The 16,510-nt window shown below is 51.2% G+C and overlaps 2 protein-coding genes across 2 annotated transcripts; both read right to left on the reverse strand.

The window, feature by feature from the left end:
• Positions 1-3,781: 3,781 nt before the first annotated feature.
• AMER3 (APC membrane recruitment protein 3) lies at positions 3,782-13,483 on the reverse strand. The gene is made up of 2 exons (XM_089916950.1): positions 12,533-13,483; positions 3,782-6,460 (listed from the first exon to the last, which is right to left on the reverse strand). Exon 2 carries the CDS (start codon positions 6,440-6,442, stop codon positions 4,028-4,030), a length of 2,415 nt encoding a protein of 804 aa, XP_089773076.1. The 5' UTR covers positions 6,443-6,460; positions 12,533-13,483; the 3' UTR covers positions 3,782-4,027.
• On the reverse strand, positions 11,757-14,540 carry LOC149748605 (uncharacterized). The gene is made up of 2 exons (XM_089915929.1): positions 14,422-14,540; positions 11,757-12,422 (listed from the first exon to the last, which is right to left on the reverse strand). Exons 1-2 carry the CDS (start codon positions 14,538-14,540, stop codon positions 11,759-11,761), a joined length of 783 nt encoding a protein of 260 aa, XP_089772055.1. The 3' UTR covers positions 11,757-11,758.
• Between the last annotated feature and the right edge of the window lie 1,970 nt (positions 14,541-16,510).

Genomic DNA, 16,510 nt, shown 5'->3' on the forward strand with positions numbered 1-16,510 from the left:
AGTTCTTTGGTATCTTGCACCAGGTCTTGGTTGCCTCATTTCTCTGGATGCACCTTTGCCTCCAGGCTTCAGAGGAGTTATTTGCTCTGTGACCTCAGTTCTCTGATGAGTCAAGGAAAGTCATGGATTTTCAGGTTGTCCACATTTTTCTTGTTGTAAGGATGGGAATGACAACTTTTAAGGCCTTATACATAATAACAAAAGAACTCACCTCTCCCCTTCCAAAGATGGTGGTGTGTAGTATGTTTGTATGAGCATGGAGCCCAGGCCATTAACATCAGGCCCTTAAGGTAGGTGGGCATTGGGGTGGAGACATAGAAGCAGGATGCACTGTTCATTTTAAAAAATACATCTGTTCCTTGTTAAATTTCACTTTTATAGTTTTGAAGAGGACTTTCAGAGAGAACATTTAGGAGAAAAAGGAGTGAGTGCAGCATTGTTTGTAACAGCAAAAATGGGAAATAACTTGACTATCCATCAACAGGAGTGTTTAAATTACTTGCCACCTACAGGAGACTGCTGTGCAGCTTTCAAGAGAATGGAGAACCTGCGTGCTCCTGGTGCCTGCTAAGCTCAAGGAAGCCATCTGTGATATGGTGTGCAGTAAGAAAAAAGGTTCAAGTCCATGTGTGTTTATGTCATGGGCAGAGAAAGGGTCTGAGGACACACCCAATGTTCAAGAAGGACAGGGAAGAGGAGGCTCTGCACTTGGCATTGTTTGAATTGGTTGTAGTAAGTGGGTATTAATTTTGATTCAAAACAACAGGGGGTAATGGAGGAATTGGAGGAGACTCACTTTTCATTGTTCTCCCTTCTGTGTCATTTGAGTTTTCTATTCTGTATATTTGTCCCCATTTCATAAAAATAAATAAATAAGCAAACAAATAAATAAACTGAAGAGCCAGGAAAGGTAAGAAGCACCCCCAATGTAGTTGGCAGGCACTTCCCCAACCTGTGTTGGCCTTCACCTCCTTCTTCTTTCCAGCACCTTCTCCTGCTCTCTTCCCTGCCCTCCTGGTCCACCCTGGCCACCCTGCTGTAGGGCCCAGGCCTCCCCCAGCTGGGAGGCTGCCTAGGTGCCTTCCTATTTTCTAACTCAACTTCAGAAGGTTGGAAGGGCAGAAGCACAGTGCACAGGCTCCAGGGTGAACCCCAGCTCCCCCACCACTGTGTGACCCTGGGACATCTGTGAGCTGGGGACAACTGGACCTACTTCTCAGGATTTTACTTTACATGGGAAAAATCTTCTATAACCTCTACAGCCACGTGTGAATGAGAGGGCTGGAAATTGACCAGAGTTATGAAAATGCCCCAAGCAGGTCTCTTCCACACCCATCACTGGGTTAGGCACCTGTCCCAGGAGCTGGACCCTGAAGTTCCCCTCTTCCTCCCAGTGCGTCACCTCGAGGACATCCTTGAGGACTGTGAAGCCCAGTCAGAATGGCATTGCCTGGACCCATCTTGCTGGGGAGGGCAGCCTGAGGGGTGGGGTGCAGAAAGAGAGATTGGCTGAGGGACCCTTGACTCAGTGCACACAAGAGGAAGATCACACAGCCTCTTTCACTCTCCCAGCAGGGCGCCTAGCACACCACTGCTGGGACCACTCCCCAGATTGCGGAGTGAGAATCTCTGCAGTGCTGGGATTGCCTAAAATGCTCCCCAGATTGAGAGCCACTGGGCAATATTTCCTCCCAGTAGGCATGGTCCTAAGTCCTTGTTTCTGCTGCCCTGCCGTTGGGTCACTGTGCACCTGCTTCGCCATGGACTCTGAGTCCTGGGTCCCCTTTGGTACTGCCCTCCTGACTCCAGGCCTCTCCTGACCTGGACCACTTTGGTTCCTGCCCTTCCCAGTGCTCTTGGACCAGGCTGGTTCTTCCACATCTCCAGAAGTCACTGTGTCACATCAAGGAAGTCTCCATCAGAACTTCTGCCAGGTTAAACCCAACTCTGCTGCTCTCTAGACACAAGGCCCACAGGCAAAAAGAAATCAGAAAACCATGTACAACCTTTTGATATTTCATTCTTGTAACAGTATTTACTGAGCACTTGCTCTGCTCAGGTGCGGTACAAAGTAACGGAGATGCACTCCTGGAACCCAGACACCTGTGCCCTAAAAGAAGGGAGGAGGGGAGGCTTCGAGAGGGGTGTTCATGGCAGGAGCCTACCGAGAGCTGGGCCCCAGGAGTCGGGGTTCGGCTCCAACACCATCAGTCCCACACACTGCCCGAGTGTGTCATGGGCAAGCCACATCCGCACCCTGGCCTCGGTTTCCATGTCAGAAACCAGGAGAGCAGCTGCATTCCGATTGCTGCAGGGATGCAGCGAGCTACTCCACATGTCACCTGCTCCCATCTAGGCCCAATAACGCTGTCGTGACCACTTGTGGCAGTCCTGGGAGGAAGGGTCAAGCGTGGCTTCCCAGAAAGGCTGGCCCTGACCTTCCTTGTGTCCTGTCTCGATGGGCCTGGTCAGGAGCCCTGTCATGCCCTTTTGAACCTCCCATGTACTTCATGCATCCTCCACACAGTGGGCCCCAGGAAGCAGTTGTTAATGAGGGCCGTGGAGCGTGTTCTAGCCTGAAACAAAGCCTCAGACAATCAGGAGAGGCCCCAGCCTGTGGTCAGCTTGCCAGACTGCATCCCTCCATCTGGAATTCCTCCCTCATCACTGGGCCTGCCCCCTTTCTAGGCTGGCCTCTCTTCTAGAAAAAGCTTCATAGCTGCCTATGGCATACTCCCCACCCCATGCACCCCCCACCCCCGCCTGGCACCTCAGCACAGCAGGGCAGCTGAGGCAGGATCTAATCGTAGGGAACCCTGGCAAGGGGCTGGCTGCTGGCCTGCTGCCCTGAGGCTGGCCAAACAGACACCTGCCCTTCCTGAGGTGCGAGCCACCTTTCCCTCTGTGATTCTGAATGTTTGGTGCTGTGCACATGTTGTGGCTTTCGAGGGGTTGGGGGATACAGCCTCATTCAAAGGTGAGCCTTCCTGAAGCGGGAGGCTAGAATGCTTGGCAGCATGGAGGGCAAGAATGGCAGTGTGGAGAATCAGTCAGCTTCTTCCCCAAGAGTATCTTGCCACCTGTAGCTCAGTTAGAGAATGCAAGCTGGGGGAAATCATTGTTTGGATGGGATGCTTTGTGACAGAGAACACCCATAGGCGAGAGTCTGCAGGGTCTGGCCAGCCCTGGCAAGGTTGCACAGGAATGCATGGCATCTGCTGGTTCAAGGCTCTTGCTGAGATGGCTGGTTCTGCTTCTGATTCCCTCAGAGAAGCCCTTCAGGGTCCCGAAGGTTGTGGCTGCTCATCCTGGGGGTGGAGAGCAGGCTGGGGTGGGGCAAGTGGGCACTCCCAAGCTCATCTGCAACCCCCTACCCCTGTCTCAAGCTCCTACCCCTGAGCCTCAGACCCCCCACTCACATTTATTACTCTCAACCCTTGTGCAGAGTTATCGGCACAATATGTACCCTTTATAATATGTACCATTTCCATCCCATCAGCTTCAAACCCGAGCTCCTCTCTCTGACATGCTGTATGAGGAGTGGCCAAATGTGGCTACTTCACATCTGGGTTTAGACGCTTCAGTTTTTGGTGGGGAAATCGGTGAGGCACATTTTGAGAGCACTAGAAGCTTTGCAATTGTCCTTGGCCTTGGGCTGCCCGGGACCTGTTCTGGCTGAGCCGGTGGGTTCAGCTATGGATGCCTCCATGTTAAAATGCCCCGCCCCACTGAGTCCTGCCACCCCCTCTCCCCCAATACAGTCCTCACATCAGGGACAAAGGGTGGAGATTTGGGTCTTAGGCTCTCCTGAGTGTGACCACAAAGACACAAGACTGTTCCAAAGGTGGGTCTCAGCCATGCTGGCCTGGGAGCTCCCACTTCCTGCTGGTTGCAGAGGATGCCCTCATGGTCCAAGAAGCTGCAGCGGCTTTCTGGGGCACTTGCAGAGTGGGCCCCCTCCCACTGGCTGTTGGAAGTGAGGGCCAGAATTCCTGGCAGGTGATCCCAGGCAGCAGGACTGAGGGGGCTATGAGTCCAGCTGGCTCCTGTGTGCAGCCTGCTCTATAGCCCTTGAGCTGAGCTGCAGAGGCTGGTCCTCCACAGAGGCATGGGCCTGGGCATCCAGCCTGGCGGGCTCCACCCTGATCTGGCTCAGGTCCAGAATGCGGCCTGGGCACCTCTGGTCCGGTGGGCTGTGGAGTGGGCTGGCCAGGGAGGGCAGGCCACATATGGCAGCCATGCTAGGGAAGCTGTTAGGCTGTTTCTGTTGCAGAATGTCAGGGCCCCTGGCCTGAGGCTGCCCGCAGTGCCCGCTACCTGTGTTCTGCCTTGGGGGCTGACAGTCTGGGTGGATCTGTAGGGCTGCCACCTGGGCCACACAGCCTGTCAGAGTGAGCTCTAAATCCACGGTGCTTCCCCCAAGGCCTGGCCTCCAGGGACCTTGGAAACACCCCAGGTTCCCAGGAAAACTGGGCTGCTGGGAGCCAGGCCAGGCAGAGGGGTTTGGGACCTTGTTTTTGCTGGATGTGTTGGTTGCCATGGGGGCTGCAGACCCCACAGAGGAGAACGAGCCTTCAGGGTGGCCTTGTGTCCCTTCTTCCCCAGGGACCTGCACACACTCCAGAGAGGGGTCCCTGGATGGAGAGCTGGTCCCCTGCTTGGTCCCCGCTAGGACCTCGCTCACTCCAGCAAGTGGGCCCTTGGGGCCCGAACATGCCCACAGCTCCCGCCTGCTGGGTGCTGAGCTCATGGAGGTCCTCCCTGTATCTAAGGCCCGGGTCCCCCCGCCCTCCAGCTTCACTGGACCTAGGCACACCTTCTCAGAGCCAGCTCCTGGTTTCTCCACCAGTCCTCCTGGGGGCGTTGCAGGCTCCCTGGGGGCCGAGGCAGGCGGGACACGGAGCTCTGGGCTCCGGCGGAGCCAGTTGATAATGCCCATGGTGATGGCAAGCTCGGTGTCGCAGAGCTTCAGCAGGCACTCCTTGCCCCTCCAGGAGCTCTGCAAGAAGCTCTGGCTGAGTAGGTCTGGGCCTGGAGCGGCGGCCAGGTTCTCTTCTGCCCCCACGTGGAAGCTGCACATGGACAGCGGGGCTCCCAGTGCCGGCCCTGACAGACTCTCAGACACGCACAGGTCGTCATCCAGGTTCGGGCTCCCAGGGCCCTCAGTGGGGTCATAGAAGAGCTCGTAGAGGGCGTCTCCGCTGTAGCTGTCCCTGGGGAAGGCGGCTGCGGGTGTGCCTGGACTCGGGGCCTCCTTCTTGTCCTCCTCGAGGCCTGGTGAGAAGGAGTCATAGTACCCCTCGTCGCTCGTGGACACAGATTCTGGCCGCTCGCTCTTGGGCGTGCCTGTGTCTATGGAGCTGGCTTTGGAGCCGCCGTGGGGGTCCCTGCATGGGCACAGGGGGAGCTCAGCAAGCCCAGCTGCATCTGGCCTGGGCTTGTCTGTGTCTGACCCCTGGGGGCCCCCCAGCCACGGACCTAGCAGGGCGCGCTGTTGCTGCCTCACCGAGTGATGCACACGGTCCCAGAACTTGTCAAGGTCAGACATCTCGTTCTGGGCAGGCGATGCCAGCTGCTCTACGCTGCCCTGCAAGGGGCCCCTGGAAGCCATGCAGTCAGGCACCTGGGATGCCCGGGCAGGGCTCTCCAGGCCCTCATGCAGCTCCAGGGATGGCACTGAGCTCTCGTCTGCAAAGATCTCCCCGCAGCCGGTGAGTGAGTCAAAGCTCTTGAGTGAGGCCACATCCTCACACAGGGCCCTGCAGAGGTCAAAGGAGGAGTCGGGTAAGAACTCACTGTCAGACAGGTCCTGGCACAGGCTGTCCAGTCCCAGCCCCTCGCCCAAGGGGAAGCAAGCTGTGCCTTGCTGCCCTCCAGCCTCTGATGGGCCTTCAGGAGAGGACAAGCTCTTCCCCTTGGTTGCCAGCGAGGCCAAATTCTCAGTTTTGTTTCTGCGGATGTGGAATAGATTCCGAAAACATTTCTTGGGTCGTTTCAGGGAAATTCTCTTCCTTGGGATGCTCTTGGCCACAGCTGGTACAAAGGGCATCTGGGGCACAAAGTGGCGGTAGTCAATCATGCGCTGGCTCCTGGGGGGCCCTGGGAAGCTTGCGCTGCCCACCAGCTGCCCTGTAGCTGCGGCTGCCCTGTCAGCCCTGGGCACAGTATCTTGAGTCTTGCTCTTCTGCACCAGTTTGAAGGTGGTCCCACAGAGAGCTGCAGGCCCCCCATTGGCGTCTGGCTGGGCCCCCTTGTCGGAGCACCTGTCATATCCTTGGGTGCTGGGACTGACCTGGGGGCCCCTCTCACTGTGGGGTCGCTGCTGCCCTCCTGGTGAGACTGCATCCTCCGTGGCCGGGGCAGTGGCTGCTGGATCTGGGGGTTTCTCATGGTCAATCTGCAGGCTAGATTTGATGAATGTCTTTCCTCTCTTCAGCTCCATGTTGCAGTGTCCCTGCTGCTGTGGAGGAAAGAAGGAGGCACTCAGTATCCAAGATGGAGGCCTGTGGTTCTAGAAGACATGTGTTTGCCTCCCCACCCCACCCCACCCCCCACTGCCCACATGGGCATGGGAGCTGAGCTCTGACATCTGAGCTTGGATCCTCTGTGGAGGCAAGAGGAGAGGGAGATGGGAACTGCCACATCCACAGGCTTACTGCTCCAGTCTTTGTAGATAACTGATACCCAATACCCAGAGAAGTTAAGTCATGTGCTTAAAGGCAGACAACAGGAGACAAAATGAGAGCATACTGGGGTCTGGTACTCCTGTAGTCGTGATCTTGCGACTCCCTTGAGCATCCTTTCAGAGCTTATCTGGGCAAGTTAGACTTCCATGTCCAGGCCCGGCACTCTACCCACAGCACCATATCCTTAGGAGGAGTATCATGGCCCTTCTGAGTGGATGAAGCAGAGGACTCAATAAATAAATTGCTTCCTTCATGCAAGAAACAGGGAAACACAAGCCTACTTCCTGGGCTGGGCGCAGTGGGCCATGTGGGCGTGGGGGGAGGGAAGACACATGCATGCCCTCCAGGACTGCTGCATCTGTTTGAGGAGGGAAGACTCAGTCTACACAGAAGCCATCAGGCAAGGCACAGCCAAGCATCTCACGGTGCACGAGAGCTTGCGCACAGAGGAGAGAGCAATGTGGCAGAAGGCGAAAGGGAGGAGACAAGCAGGAGACCAGGAACAGGCAGACGGGCCACACACAGCACACCATGAGCTGGAAGAGCAGGCAGGGGTCGTCTTTTGCGCACGTCCTAACTGATAAACATTGCTACCTGGAGTGCCATCCAGAGAAAGGCTCTGATGCCCAGTCTGAGTTCAATGGGAAAGAGTGCTGGAATCGCTTATTGATGTCTGTCCTGGGTTCGGGAGTGGGAAGGTGGTAAGGGTGTTAACAACTTGATCATCCTTGCACAGCTGGGGAGTTTGGCCTTACCCCCAGTCAGGGAAGAGCTATGGAAGTCTTCTGAGGGAGTGGGTGGAAGCAGTGGCATAATGAAGTTGATGGTCTGAGACCATTTATCTGCTGTCTGAGTGGAGGAAGGACTAAATCAGAAGAGAGGCTCTGAACAGAGAGGACTCACAAGAGGAAGCTAAAATGGACCGGGTATATGGAGATAAGGTCTAGATGGAAATTGCAGTTCTAAGCATGAAAAAGAGGGGTAAAGTCATAGGGTCTTTCAAAGGAAGAAACACCAGGATTTAGCAACTAAATAAAGAAAGACAAGCAGGCCAGAAGTCATAAACACTGAGGCCGGGATTCATGCCATGAGGGGGACCATAGGAGTGGGAAAAGTCCAGAAAGTGGAGAGGATGAGATGTGAGCAAAGGCAAGGAAGGTACCTGTGTTAAGAGCTGGTTTGGGGGAGAGGAGCAAGGGTCTAGTTTTAAACCATTGCCTTTGGGGTGAGTTTGGAGACCCACAAGACCACATCAAAAGAAGGCAGGGGCTTCCCTGGTGGTGCAGTGGTTGAGAGTCCGCCTGCCAATGCAGGGGACACGGGTTCATGCCTCGGTCCAGGAAGATCCCACATGCCGCAGAGCGGCTGGGCCCGTAAGCCATGGCCGCTGGGCCTGCATGTCCGGAGCCTGTGCTCCGCAATGAAAGGACCGGGAACCGCAAAAAGAAAAAAGAAAAAAAAAGAGGGCAATGCTATATCAGTAAACAAAGGATGTCACAGTCATCAGTGATTGCAGCCCTCCAATGCGAGCCGGTGAGCCCTAAGGAAACTCAGGAAGGAAAGAATACCTGCCATCTAGCAGCCCTCAGACTGCAGCCACTCACATGATCAGCCCTCAGGAAACTCAGGATGTGAAAACACAGGATGCTGGCCCCAGGTAGCTGAGGTGCATATCAAAGGAATGATTTCAGTGAGCCCAGAATCTTGCATCTTCCCATACACAGAAAAGTGCTAAATTCCTTAACTTGGGATAGCAGGTTTTCTTTAATTAACAATAATTTTTTGACTTTCAGACTACCTGCCCTTTGTTGCAAAACTTCTATATAACCTGATTCCCCCCCTTGCCTCTTCTGAGCAGTTGTCTCAGGGTTACTTGAGATGCTGCCTCCTGGGCTTGAAATCCTAAAAATTCCCACCAAATAAAACATAACTCAAAAAAAAAAAAGAAGAAAAAGAAGAAGGCAGTGCTGAAGAGCACCCCCTGAGATGCCCCCCCCGCACTGGTGTGCTGTTCCTCACAGGTACCCCGCTCCCAGGCTCCATCTGCCTCATTGTCTCCGCCTCTCCTTGGCAGTGAGGGACCTGCCAGTTGGTCCTCTGGCTGGTTTCTTGGGCTCTCCATAAGGAGCGCTCCATAGGGAGCATCTGGATTCACTCTCCCTCAGTCCACAGTCTGTGAGGGAGGAATAGAGCAGGTGTGCAGGCAAGTGGCTTTATTGGCCTGCATGCCTTTCACGCCCACTGCCAAAGAGGCCTCCCGGTCCCCTCCGGAGAGTCTCGGAAATGCTTCAACATGGGGTCCTGGAGGCGGGCGGAGGGGCTGTCTCCAGGCCCAGGTAGCAATGTTAAAGCCAAAGAGGATGAAAAGGGCTGGCAAAGTGGGCACTGCAGAGGCTCCCAGGGCAAGTGTCATGGCCTCCACCCCACTCCCACCTGTGGGCAATGCTTCCTCCCCTGCAGAGGAGCACCTGGGGTCTTTGGCCAGAAGATAGTAGAAGGAGCAGGCATCGTGTCAGGGAAGGCTGCAGAGCCCAGGCTTGGATATGGCTGCAGTTCAGCTCTTGGTGGCAGAATCCTGGACAGTGGGTCAGTCCCTCAAGCTACCTTTCTGCCTCCTGCCAGGTGGCATGTGCCCAAGTCTTCCCCACCCTGTACCTGCAGACCCCATTTCCACTCCCCACAACCTTTTGTAGCCTAGCTCTGGTGGGTTTGGGTACACACAGCATAGCGGTTATTTTCTGGGCTCTGGAGTGGGAAGACCTGTATCTGAGTCTTTGTTCCCTCTACCTAACCAGGCAGAGTGCTTGGCCCATAACCTTATAAGGGACATACTACTGTAACCCCCATTTGATAAAGGAGAAATTAAGGTGCAGAAAAGTCAATGGATTGGCCCAGGTCACACAGGTGGTAAGTAGCAGACCTAGGATTTGAACCCAAGCCTGTCTGATACTAAACATGTGCTCTTAACTGATAGACATTCTATGAACTAACAGCTCAATCTCCTCTTCGTGGGAAATCTAAACATTGAATAATAAATGTGGTTTTGTGAGAAATTTTGGAAAGCATAATGAAAATGAAGATTAAAAGCAAAAGTATAGCTCACAAACTTAGAAAAATTGTAACGGAAGGTAGTATAATTTCTATGGCAAGAAATTTTGGAGATATTCATTATGAGATTTCTGTTGCATTTATTTTTTTCCATGTTTTAGAAAAATATTTTTATTACTGTCCTTTGGGAAATAACTTCAACCAGGCATGATAAAGATTATTTCACTGTGTGCAGAATTTTGCAACTACAGAATATAAGATGGTTTATTTGATACTGATCTCTATAAATAAAACTTCTAGCTTCTTAATTCTTGTAATAGTTACTGATTTAAAATCAAATTCTTGGAATAGTAACTGATTTAAAATCATGAGCAATTGGAAATTTCACCACACTCTAAAGTTGGAAAATGGTCTTTCAAAATAGCTGTCATTGCTATAGGTGTTGGGACCAAATGTCACTAACATTGCCAACCCTATTTCCTGAGTCTATTTAACACTTTGCACGTTGTTAGGACAATAAGCACTAAGGCCCAGAACAATGAACCAGAAACTTGCAGAATACTGGAGCAATCAGGTGAAATTCAGTGTGTGTTCAGTCCATTCAGTTTCCATGTTAAAATATTTTACCAGATCCTGACTCTTTGGAAATGTGGGGCCCATATGTGACACGGGTGGGAACTCCCTGAGAGGTCAGAAGACCCACTGCCCAACTGGAGTCAAGCTGAGTGGCCATCTTTCATGATAATTCTCAGGGGCACAGTGGGATTTATCTGGACAGCCAGGTGCTGGCATTCTCATTTCCTGAGGGCAAAGGCCATGTGTCCAGGTTCTCAGTTGCAAAAGTGCACAATCTGCCTTGTAACCCTGTGGCTAGACACCCTCTTTGTGGAGCCTGAGAGATACTCCCCCATCATTTGCCAACCAGGAAGGCCAAGTTTCAGTTTTAACAGGTCACTCCAGGTGTGGGTGAGAATGTAAAATAGGAGCAAGAGTGGACACAAGAGGGCAGGTTAAGAGCCAGAGGAAGGTCCAGGGGAAAGAAAGTGGTGGCAAAGACTTCCCACGTGTGAAAGCTTACATCTCAGCATCTTACACAGAGCGTGTGCATGCATACGAACTTACTGCAAATTGAGCAAATGAAGTAATTCCATTTGCTGCTTTTCTACATTATGACTAACTTTAGCTCAACTGCCTAGAATTTTCTTTTCCTTTTGGTAAGGTAATTTTATGTTTTTCTTTCCTTTTTGAACATTAAAATGACCAGGTATTTCATGGAGCAAAATAAAAACCTTGGAGCTACACACGTGCAACAGAAACAGCTTGGAAATATAAAAATTTTGACTAATAGCTTTGGTATTTACCCTGCCTTCTCCTGCCCCACCCCCAATATCCAGGAAAATCACAAACATGAAACACAAAGGGGTGAATGGTGATAAGAGAGTAGGGACCTATGAGGGAAGCCCCGCCCAGGGACATCCTGGACATTGGGGTGGACAGGCTATGTATAGGGCAGTAGTTTATCTCTGTAAGAGGCTGCCTTGTCTAAGCCAAAACCTTCAGGGTGATGGAGTGAAGGCCACTTCGGGGAGGGACAGCCTCTATGTTCTGGGATGGCTGTGGGGTGGGGAATGAAGCAGAAATAGAATCTGCAGTGTTTAGAACATCACCAATTCACCCAGCCCCCACGTTGGGGAGACAAAGGGACCTTTGGGGAGCGAAGGTCCTGGTCTACTTTTTCTAAGAGAGTCTCTGGGCGTTCCTGGCCTGCCCAGTGGAGAAAAGATGGGTCTCCAGTCTTACTCGTCCCTTCCCAGTACCCGCATCCGAGGGGACAAGGTTCCCCCCTTCCGCAGCCCAGACCTTTTCAGGTCTGTGTCATCGCTCCCAGACCCCGCATCACGGAGTGGACAGAGTGCAGACACTGGTTCCTCCTCTCAGCCCGCCCATTGCGCGAAAAACGCACAAAAATTTCCAAATCGCTGCCCTCCTCCCCTCCACGCCTACATCCTCGGGGCTTTGGCGACTTACCGCTGGGGCCTGGAGCGTCGCAGGACGCGGCCTTGGCAGGTCCGGGAGCCGCGCCCGATCCCGAGCTGAGCGCTCAGCACCACGGTCAGCTCCCGGCGCCGCGCGCGCCCGCCGGACCCTGGGAGGCCGAGGGCCGGCTCCCTCCCTTCGCCGCAGGAGGGGCTGGGAGGCCGCGGCAGGAGGCGGGCCCGCAAGGGTTTAGCAGCCGGAGGGCAATCGCGCCGCGGCGGGGCGGGGCCGGGCAGAGAGCCTGTCGGGCGCGTAGGCGCACCCGCGCAGTAGTGGGCGAGGCGGCGCGCGGGGCCGGGTGGGGACCGCTCTGGCAGGGCCGCCGCCCGGACCTCGCTCGGTCTCGCTTTGTTCGTGTTTATTCCGGTATCTGCCTCCGTGCGTCTCTGCCCTCCCCCGCAGGGCTGTGGTTCTGCATCCCTCAGGCCCAGTCTCTTGGGCTCCCCAGACTGACAGCCGCCCAGTCGTCGCCCCTTGCCCCCGACCGTATTTCCCCGCTGCGGTCCGAACTCCTGAGAGCGCGCAGGTGTGGGTGCCCCTAGCCTCCACAGCACGCAGCGCCGGGGCACATTTAGCCAACCCTGTCGGAAGGGCCGAGTCACGAGCCCTCCCCAGGATTCGGAGCGGGTTTGGAAGAAGGAGCAGGCCAATCTCGAGATGCGGGACAGAGTCTTCAAGAGCCTTCCTTACAGAGTGCCTTTCTTGGGCCCGATAATATGACTAATGGGAAGGAACGAGGTGCTCCCCTCACAGGTACTCACAGTGTGGCGTCTGCCGGTGCTGTGGCCTGCCGCAGTCTTGCGGGAGGGGCAGAAGTGTTGTGGGACTCTCTCCCCGCTGAGCTGAGGAAGGAGGGTCTGCAAGCTGGGAGCAGGAATAAAGTATGGAGTAAGCAACTCCGGGATGGCTCGGAGAGAAGTGCCAGGAGCGTGGGTGAGGGGCGGAGCACAGGCAAGGCTGGCGGGGCGGGGTGGAGTGGGGTGAGGGGGGAGAGTACAGGCAGAGAGCGCTGGGAGGAAGAAGGAAGGAGTCTTCCAGTCCAGGCTTGGGCTGAGGCCCAAAAGAGGTCAGGGCTCCGTGGATGAAGGCCGCTCCTTTCTTTGAGCCTGATGGGCTCCCTCCCTGTTCCCATTTCCAAAAAAAAATCCTTGGTCTGGGCTGGCTTTGTCATAAATCAGCAGCCTTCTTTATCATCAGTCACCTTGAGATCATCCCACCCCAGTCACCGCAGTCAAGAGCAGCTCCACCGCAGGCCCCTCCTTCAGCAAGGATCACCCACCACCTTTGGGTGAGGCCCCCTTCTTGCATTTCTTGGAGTTGAATCGTCTTTCTAGCCAGTGACTGACTCACTGTTAGGCCAGATGTCCTCCCTCCCCCCATGTTGATGGTATAGTCCTGACCTTTCCTGGCAGTTTCTGACCTTCAGAGTTCCCAGAATCAATTTCCCCCCTATTACGTAGAAACATAGTTGGACCTGTGCTTCATGCCACATAACCCTGAATCAAGTGTAGGATCCCCTAGACTCCACAGTCCTCACCAGTTTAAGTTAACAAAGATTAGCCTCTCCTATTATGGTCTCCCTTCTTCCGCATTACAGCATTACAAGGACAAATTTTCCCTTAACTTCTTCCATTGAGTGATAATTGGTCTAGTCAATGCTCAGCTTGTCACCCTTTTGTCAGTGAAAACTATTCTAAGCCATCTACTTCCTCCTGACAGTTTAAAAACATCCTTATTTTGGCGTATAAAAACCCCAAACAAACTATAGGGTCCCCCTGGTGGCGCAGTGGTTGAGAGTCCGCCTGCCGATGCAGGGGACACGGGTTCGTGCCCAGGTCCGGGAGGATCCCACATGCCGCGGGGCGGCTGGGCCCGTGAGCCATGGCCGCTGAGCCTGCACGTCCGGAGCCTGTGCTCGGCAACGGGAGAGGCCACAACAGTGAGAGGCCCGCGTACCGCAAAAAAAAAAAAACAAAAAAAAACAACAACTATATATATATATATATATATATATAACATATATATATCATATATATAACATATATATAGTTTGTTTATTACATATAACATATATATTTATATGTAATAAACAAACTATAAATAATCATATATTATAAATAAAATATATTTATATATATAAATAAACTATATAATACACACACACATATATATAATTTTTTTCCCCAAGACATGGGATCTGGTCTTCTCCAAGGACCCCTGGAAAGACCTTTCACACCAAGATTTCCCAGTTTAGATATTACTGAAAGATTTTTTCTTTAAACTGTTTTAACATAAACTTACTTTATGTTATTTTTGTAGTACACTGACTTAGTTTTCTCATCTGCATTTTCAGGCTGTGGCTATAACCCTCTTCTTTCCTGGCATAGGCTCTTAGGGTTTTCTTGACCTGGGCTCCCAGGTGACTTGATTGACTGGAGGATCTCAGGCCCCCTGGCCACACCCCTTGCTTTCTGACAGACCCAGAGGATTTCACTTAACTGTGAGCACAAATTTAACAACAGCCTATGATGCTGATCTGGCCAGCTGCATGAGTGGGTGTGCAAAGCTCCAGGTTTGCAGCCTGAGAACCCAGTTCCATGTGGGGCCCACATCTGAAGGGACTGGGAGGTGAGGGGGTGGAACCCCACACCTCTGAGGAAGGCTGGCAGGACTGGGACTGTCAACTTGGAGAAGAACATGCTTCAGGGGCCACAATTTGGAGCAGATGGCTGACCCGGGAGGACGGCCAATGGCTCCAAGGATGGGCATGGCAAGAGGCAGTCTGGGACTCAGGTCAGTTCCCCTGCAGCAAGATGTCCTCCCCAATCTCAAACAAACTAGTGTGAGGGGTACTATCAGATGAAGTGGCTATGGCTATGGCTGGATGGTTTCTTGTTCTTTTACATTTATTTATATTTTAAAACGTCCATCCTAAAAACAAACTGAACAGATTGTGGCAAAATATGCATAACATAGAATTTTCAATTTAACAGGTTTTAAGTGTACAGTTCGGTGTCATTAAGTACATTACATAGTTGTATACCATCATCTCTACCTACTTCCAAAATATTTTCATCACCCCAAATAGAAACTCTGTACCCATAAAGTGCTAACTACTCATTCCTCACTCCTCCTAGCTGCTGTATTCTACTTTCTACCTGTATTCTACTTTCTTTCCCTGTGAATTAGACTCTTCTATGTAACTCATATAAATGGAATCGTTCAATATTTGGCCTTCTGTGTCTGGTTTATTTCACTTAGCATAAGGGTTTCAAGGTTCACCTATGTTGTATAATAGCATTTATAAAAATTTCACTCCATTTTAGGACTGAATAATATTGCATGTATGTATGTACCACATTTCTTTATCCATTCATCCACTGATGGACATTTGGGTTGTTTCTACCTTTTATCTATTGTGAATAATGCTGCTATAAACATTAGTGTACAAATATCTGTTCAAGTTTCAGCTATCACTTCTTTCTGGTATAGACCTAGAAGTGGAATTGTTGATCATGTAATTCTATGTTTCGTTTTTTGAGGAACCATCACTTTTTTTTCACAGTGGCAGCACCAGTTTACATTCCCACCAGCAATTTCTCCACATCTTTGCAGGTACTTGTTATTTTCTGTGTTTTTTTTTTGAATAATAGCCATCCTAATGGGTGTGAGTTGGTAGCTCCTTGTGGTTTTGATTTGCATTTCCCTAATTAGTAATGTTAAGGATGTTTTTCATGTGATTATTGGCCATTTGTATATCTTCTCTGGAGAAATATCTATTCAAGTTCTTTATTGAATTTTAAATTGGATCGTCTTTTTTTTTTCCATCTGTATTGACATATTATTGACATATATTGGGTTGGCCAAAAAGTTCATTTGGTTTTTTCCTTAAGATGTTATGAAAAACCTGAACGAACATTTTGGGCAAGCTGATACATATGTAAGTTTAAGGTGTAGAACTTGATGATTTTATACACAAATATGTGGCAAAATATTTTCCACAATAAGGTTAATTAACACTTTTATCCCCTCACAATATTGCCATCTGGGGGAGCTGAGGAGATAACATTTAAGATTCATTCTCTTAACAACTTTCAAGTATACAATACAGTATTGTCAATTATTGTCAACATGCTGTACATTACATCCCCAGAACTTATTCATCTTATAATTGGAAGTTTGTACTTCCAATATACCTTTGACCAATATCTCCCCATTTCCCCCATACTCTGGCAACCACCCTTCCACTCTCTGTTTCTATGAGTTCAGCTTTTTAAGATTCTACATATAAGTGACTCATATGGTGTATGCCATCCTCTTTCTGACTTATTTCACTTATCATACAGCGCTCAAGGTCAATCCATGTTGTCACAAAAGGCAGGATTTCCTTCTTTTTATGTCTGAATAATATTCCAGTGTGTGTGTGTGTGTGTGTGTGTGTGTGTGTGTGTACATTTTCTTTATCCATTCATCCATCCATGTCAGCTATTGTGAATAATATTTAAATGAACATGGGGGTGCAGATATCCCTTTAAGATAGTGATTTCATTTCATTTGGATATATACTCAGAAGTAGGATTGCTGGATCATATGGAAATTCTATTTTTAGTATTTTGAGGACCCTCCATACTGTTTTCCATAGGGGCTGCACCAATTTCCATTCCCACCAACATCGCACAAGGGATCCCTTTTCTCCACATCCTTGCCAACACTTTGTTGTCTCTGGTATTTTTAATAAT

This window comes from Delphinapterus leucas, chromosome 8 (genome assembly GCF_059928025.1).
Source record: "Delphinapterus leucas isolate spDelLeu-1000000601 "Yukka" chromosome 8, BTC_Dleu_Yukka2, whole genome shotgun sequence".
Lineage (NCBI taxonomy): Eukaryota > Metazoa > Chordata > Mammalia > Artiodactyla > Monodontidae > Delphinapterus > Delphinapterus leucas.

Bases quoted from the DNA above. Each gene is read 5' to 3' on its own strand.
- AMER3 (XM_089916950.1), bottom strand. From the start codon at position 6,442: ATGGAGCTGAAGAGAGGAAAGACATTCATCAAATCTAGCCTGCAGATT.
- LOC149748605 (XM_089915929.1), bottom strand. From the start codon at position 14,540: ATGCCCATCCTTGGAGCCATTGGCCGTCCTCCCGGGTCAGCCATCTGC. The intron at 12,423-14,421 runs GTGTGGGGTTCC...CCGCATCTCGAG, and splicing joins CCTGCCAGCCTTCCTCAGAG to ATTGGCCTGCTCCTTCTTCC.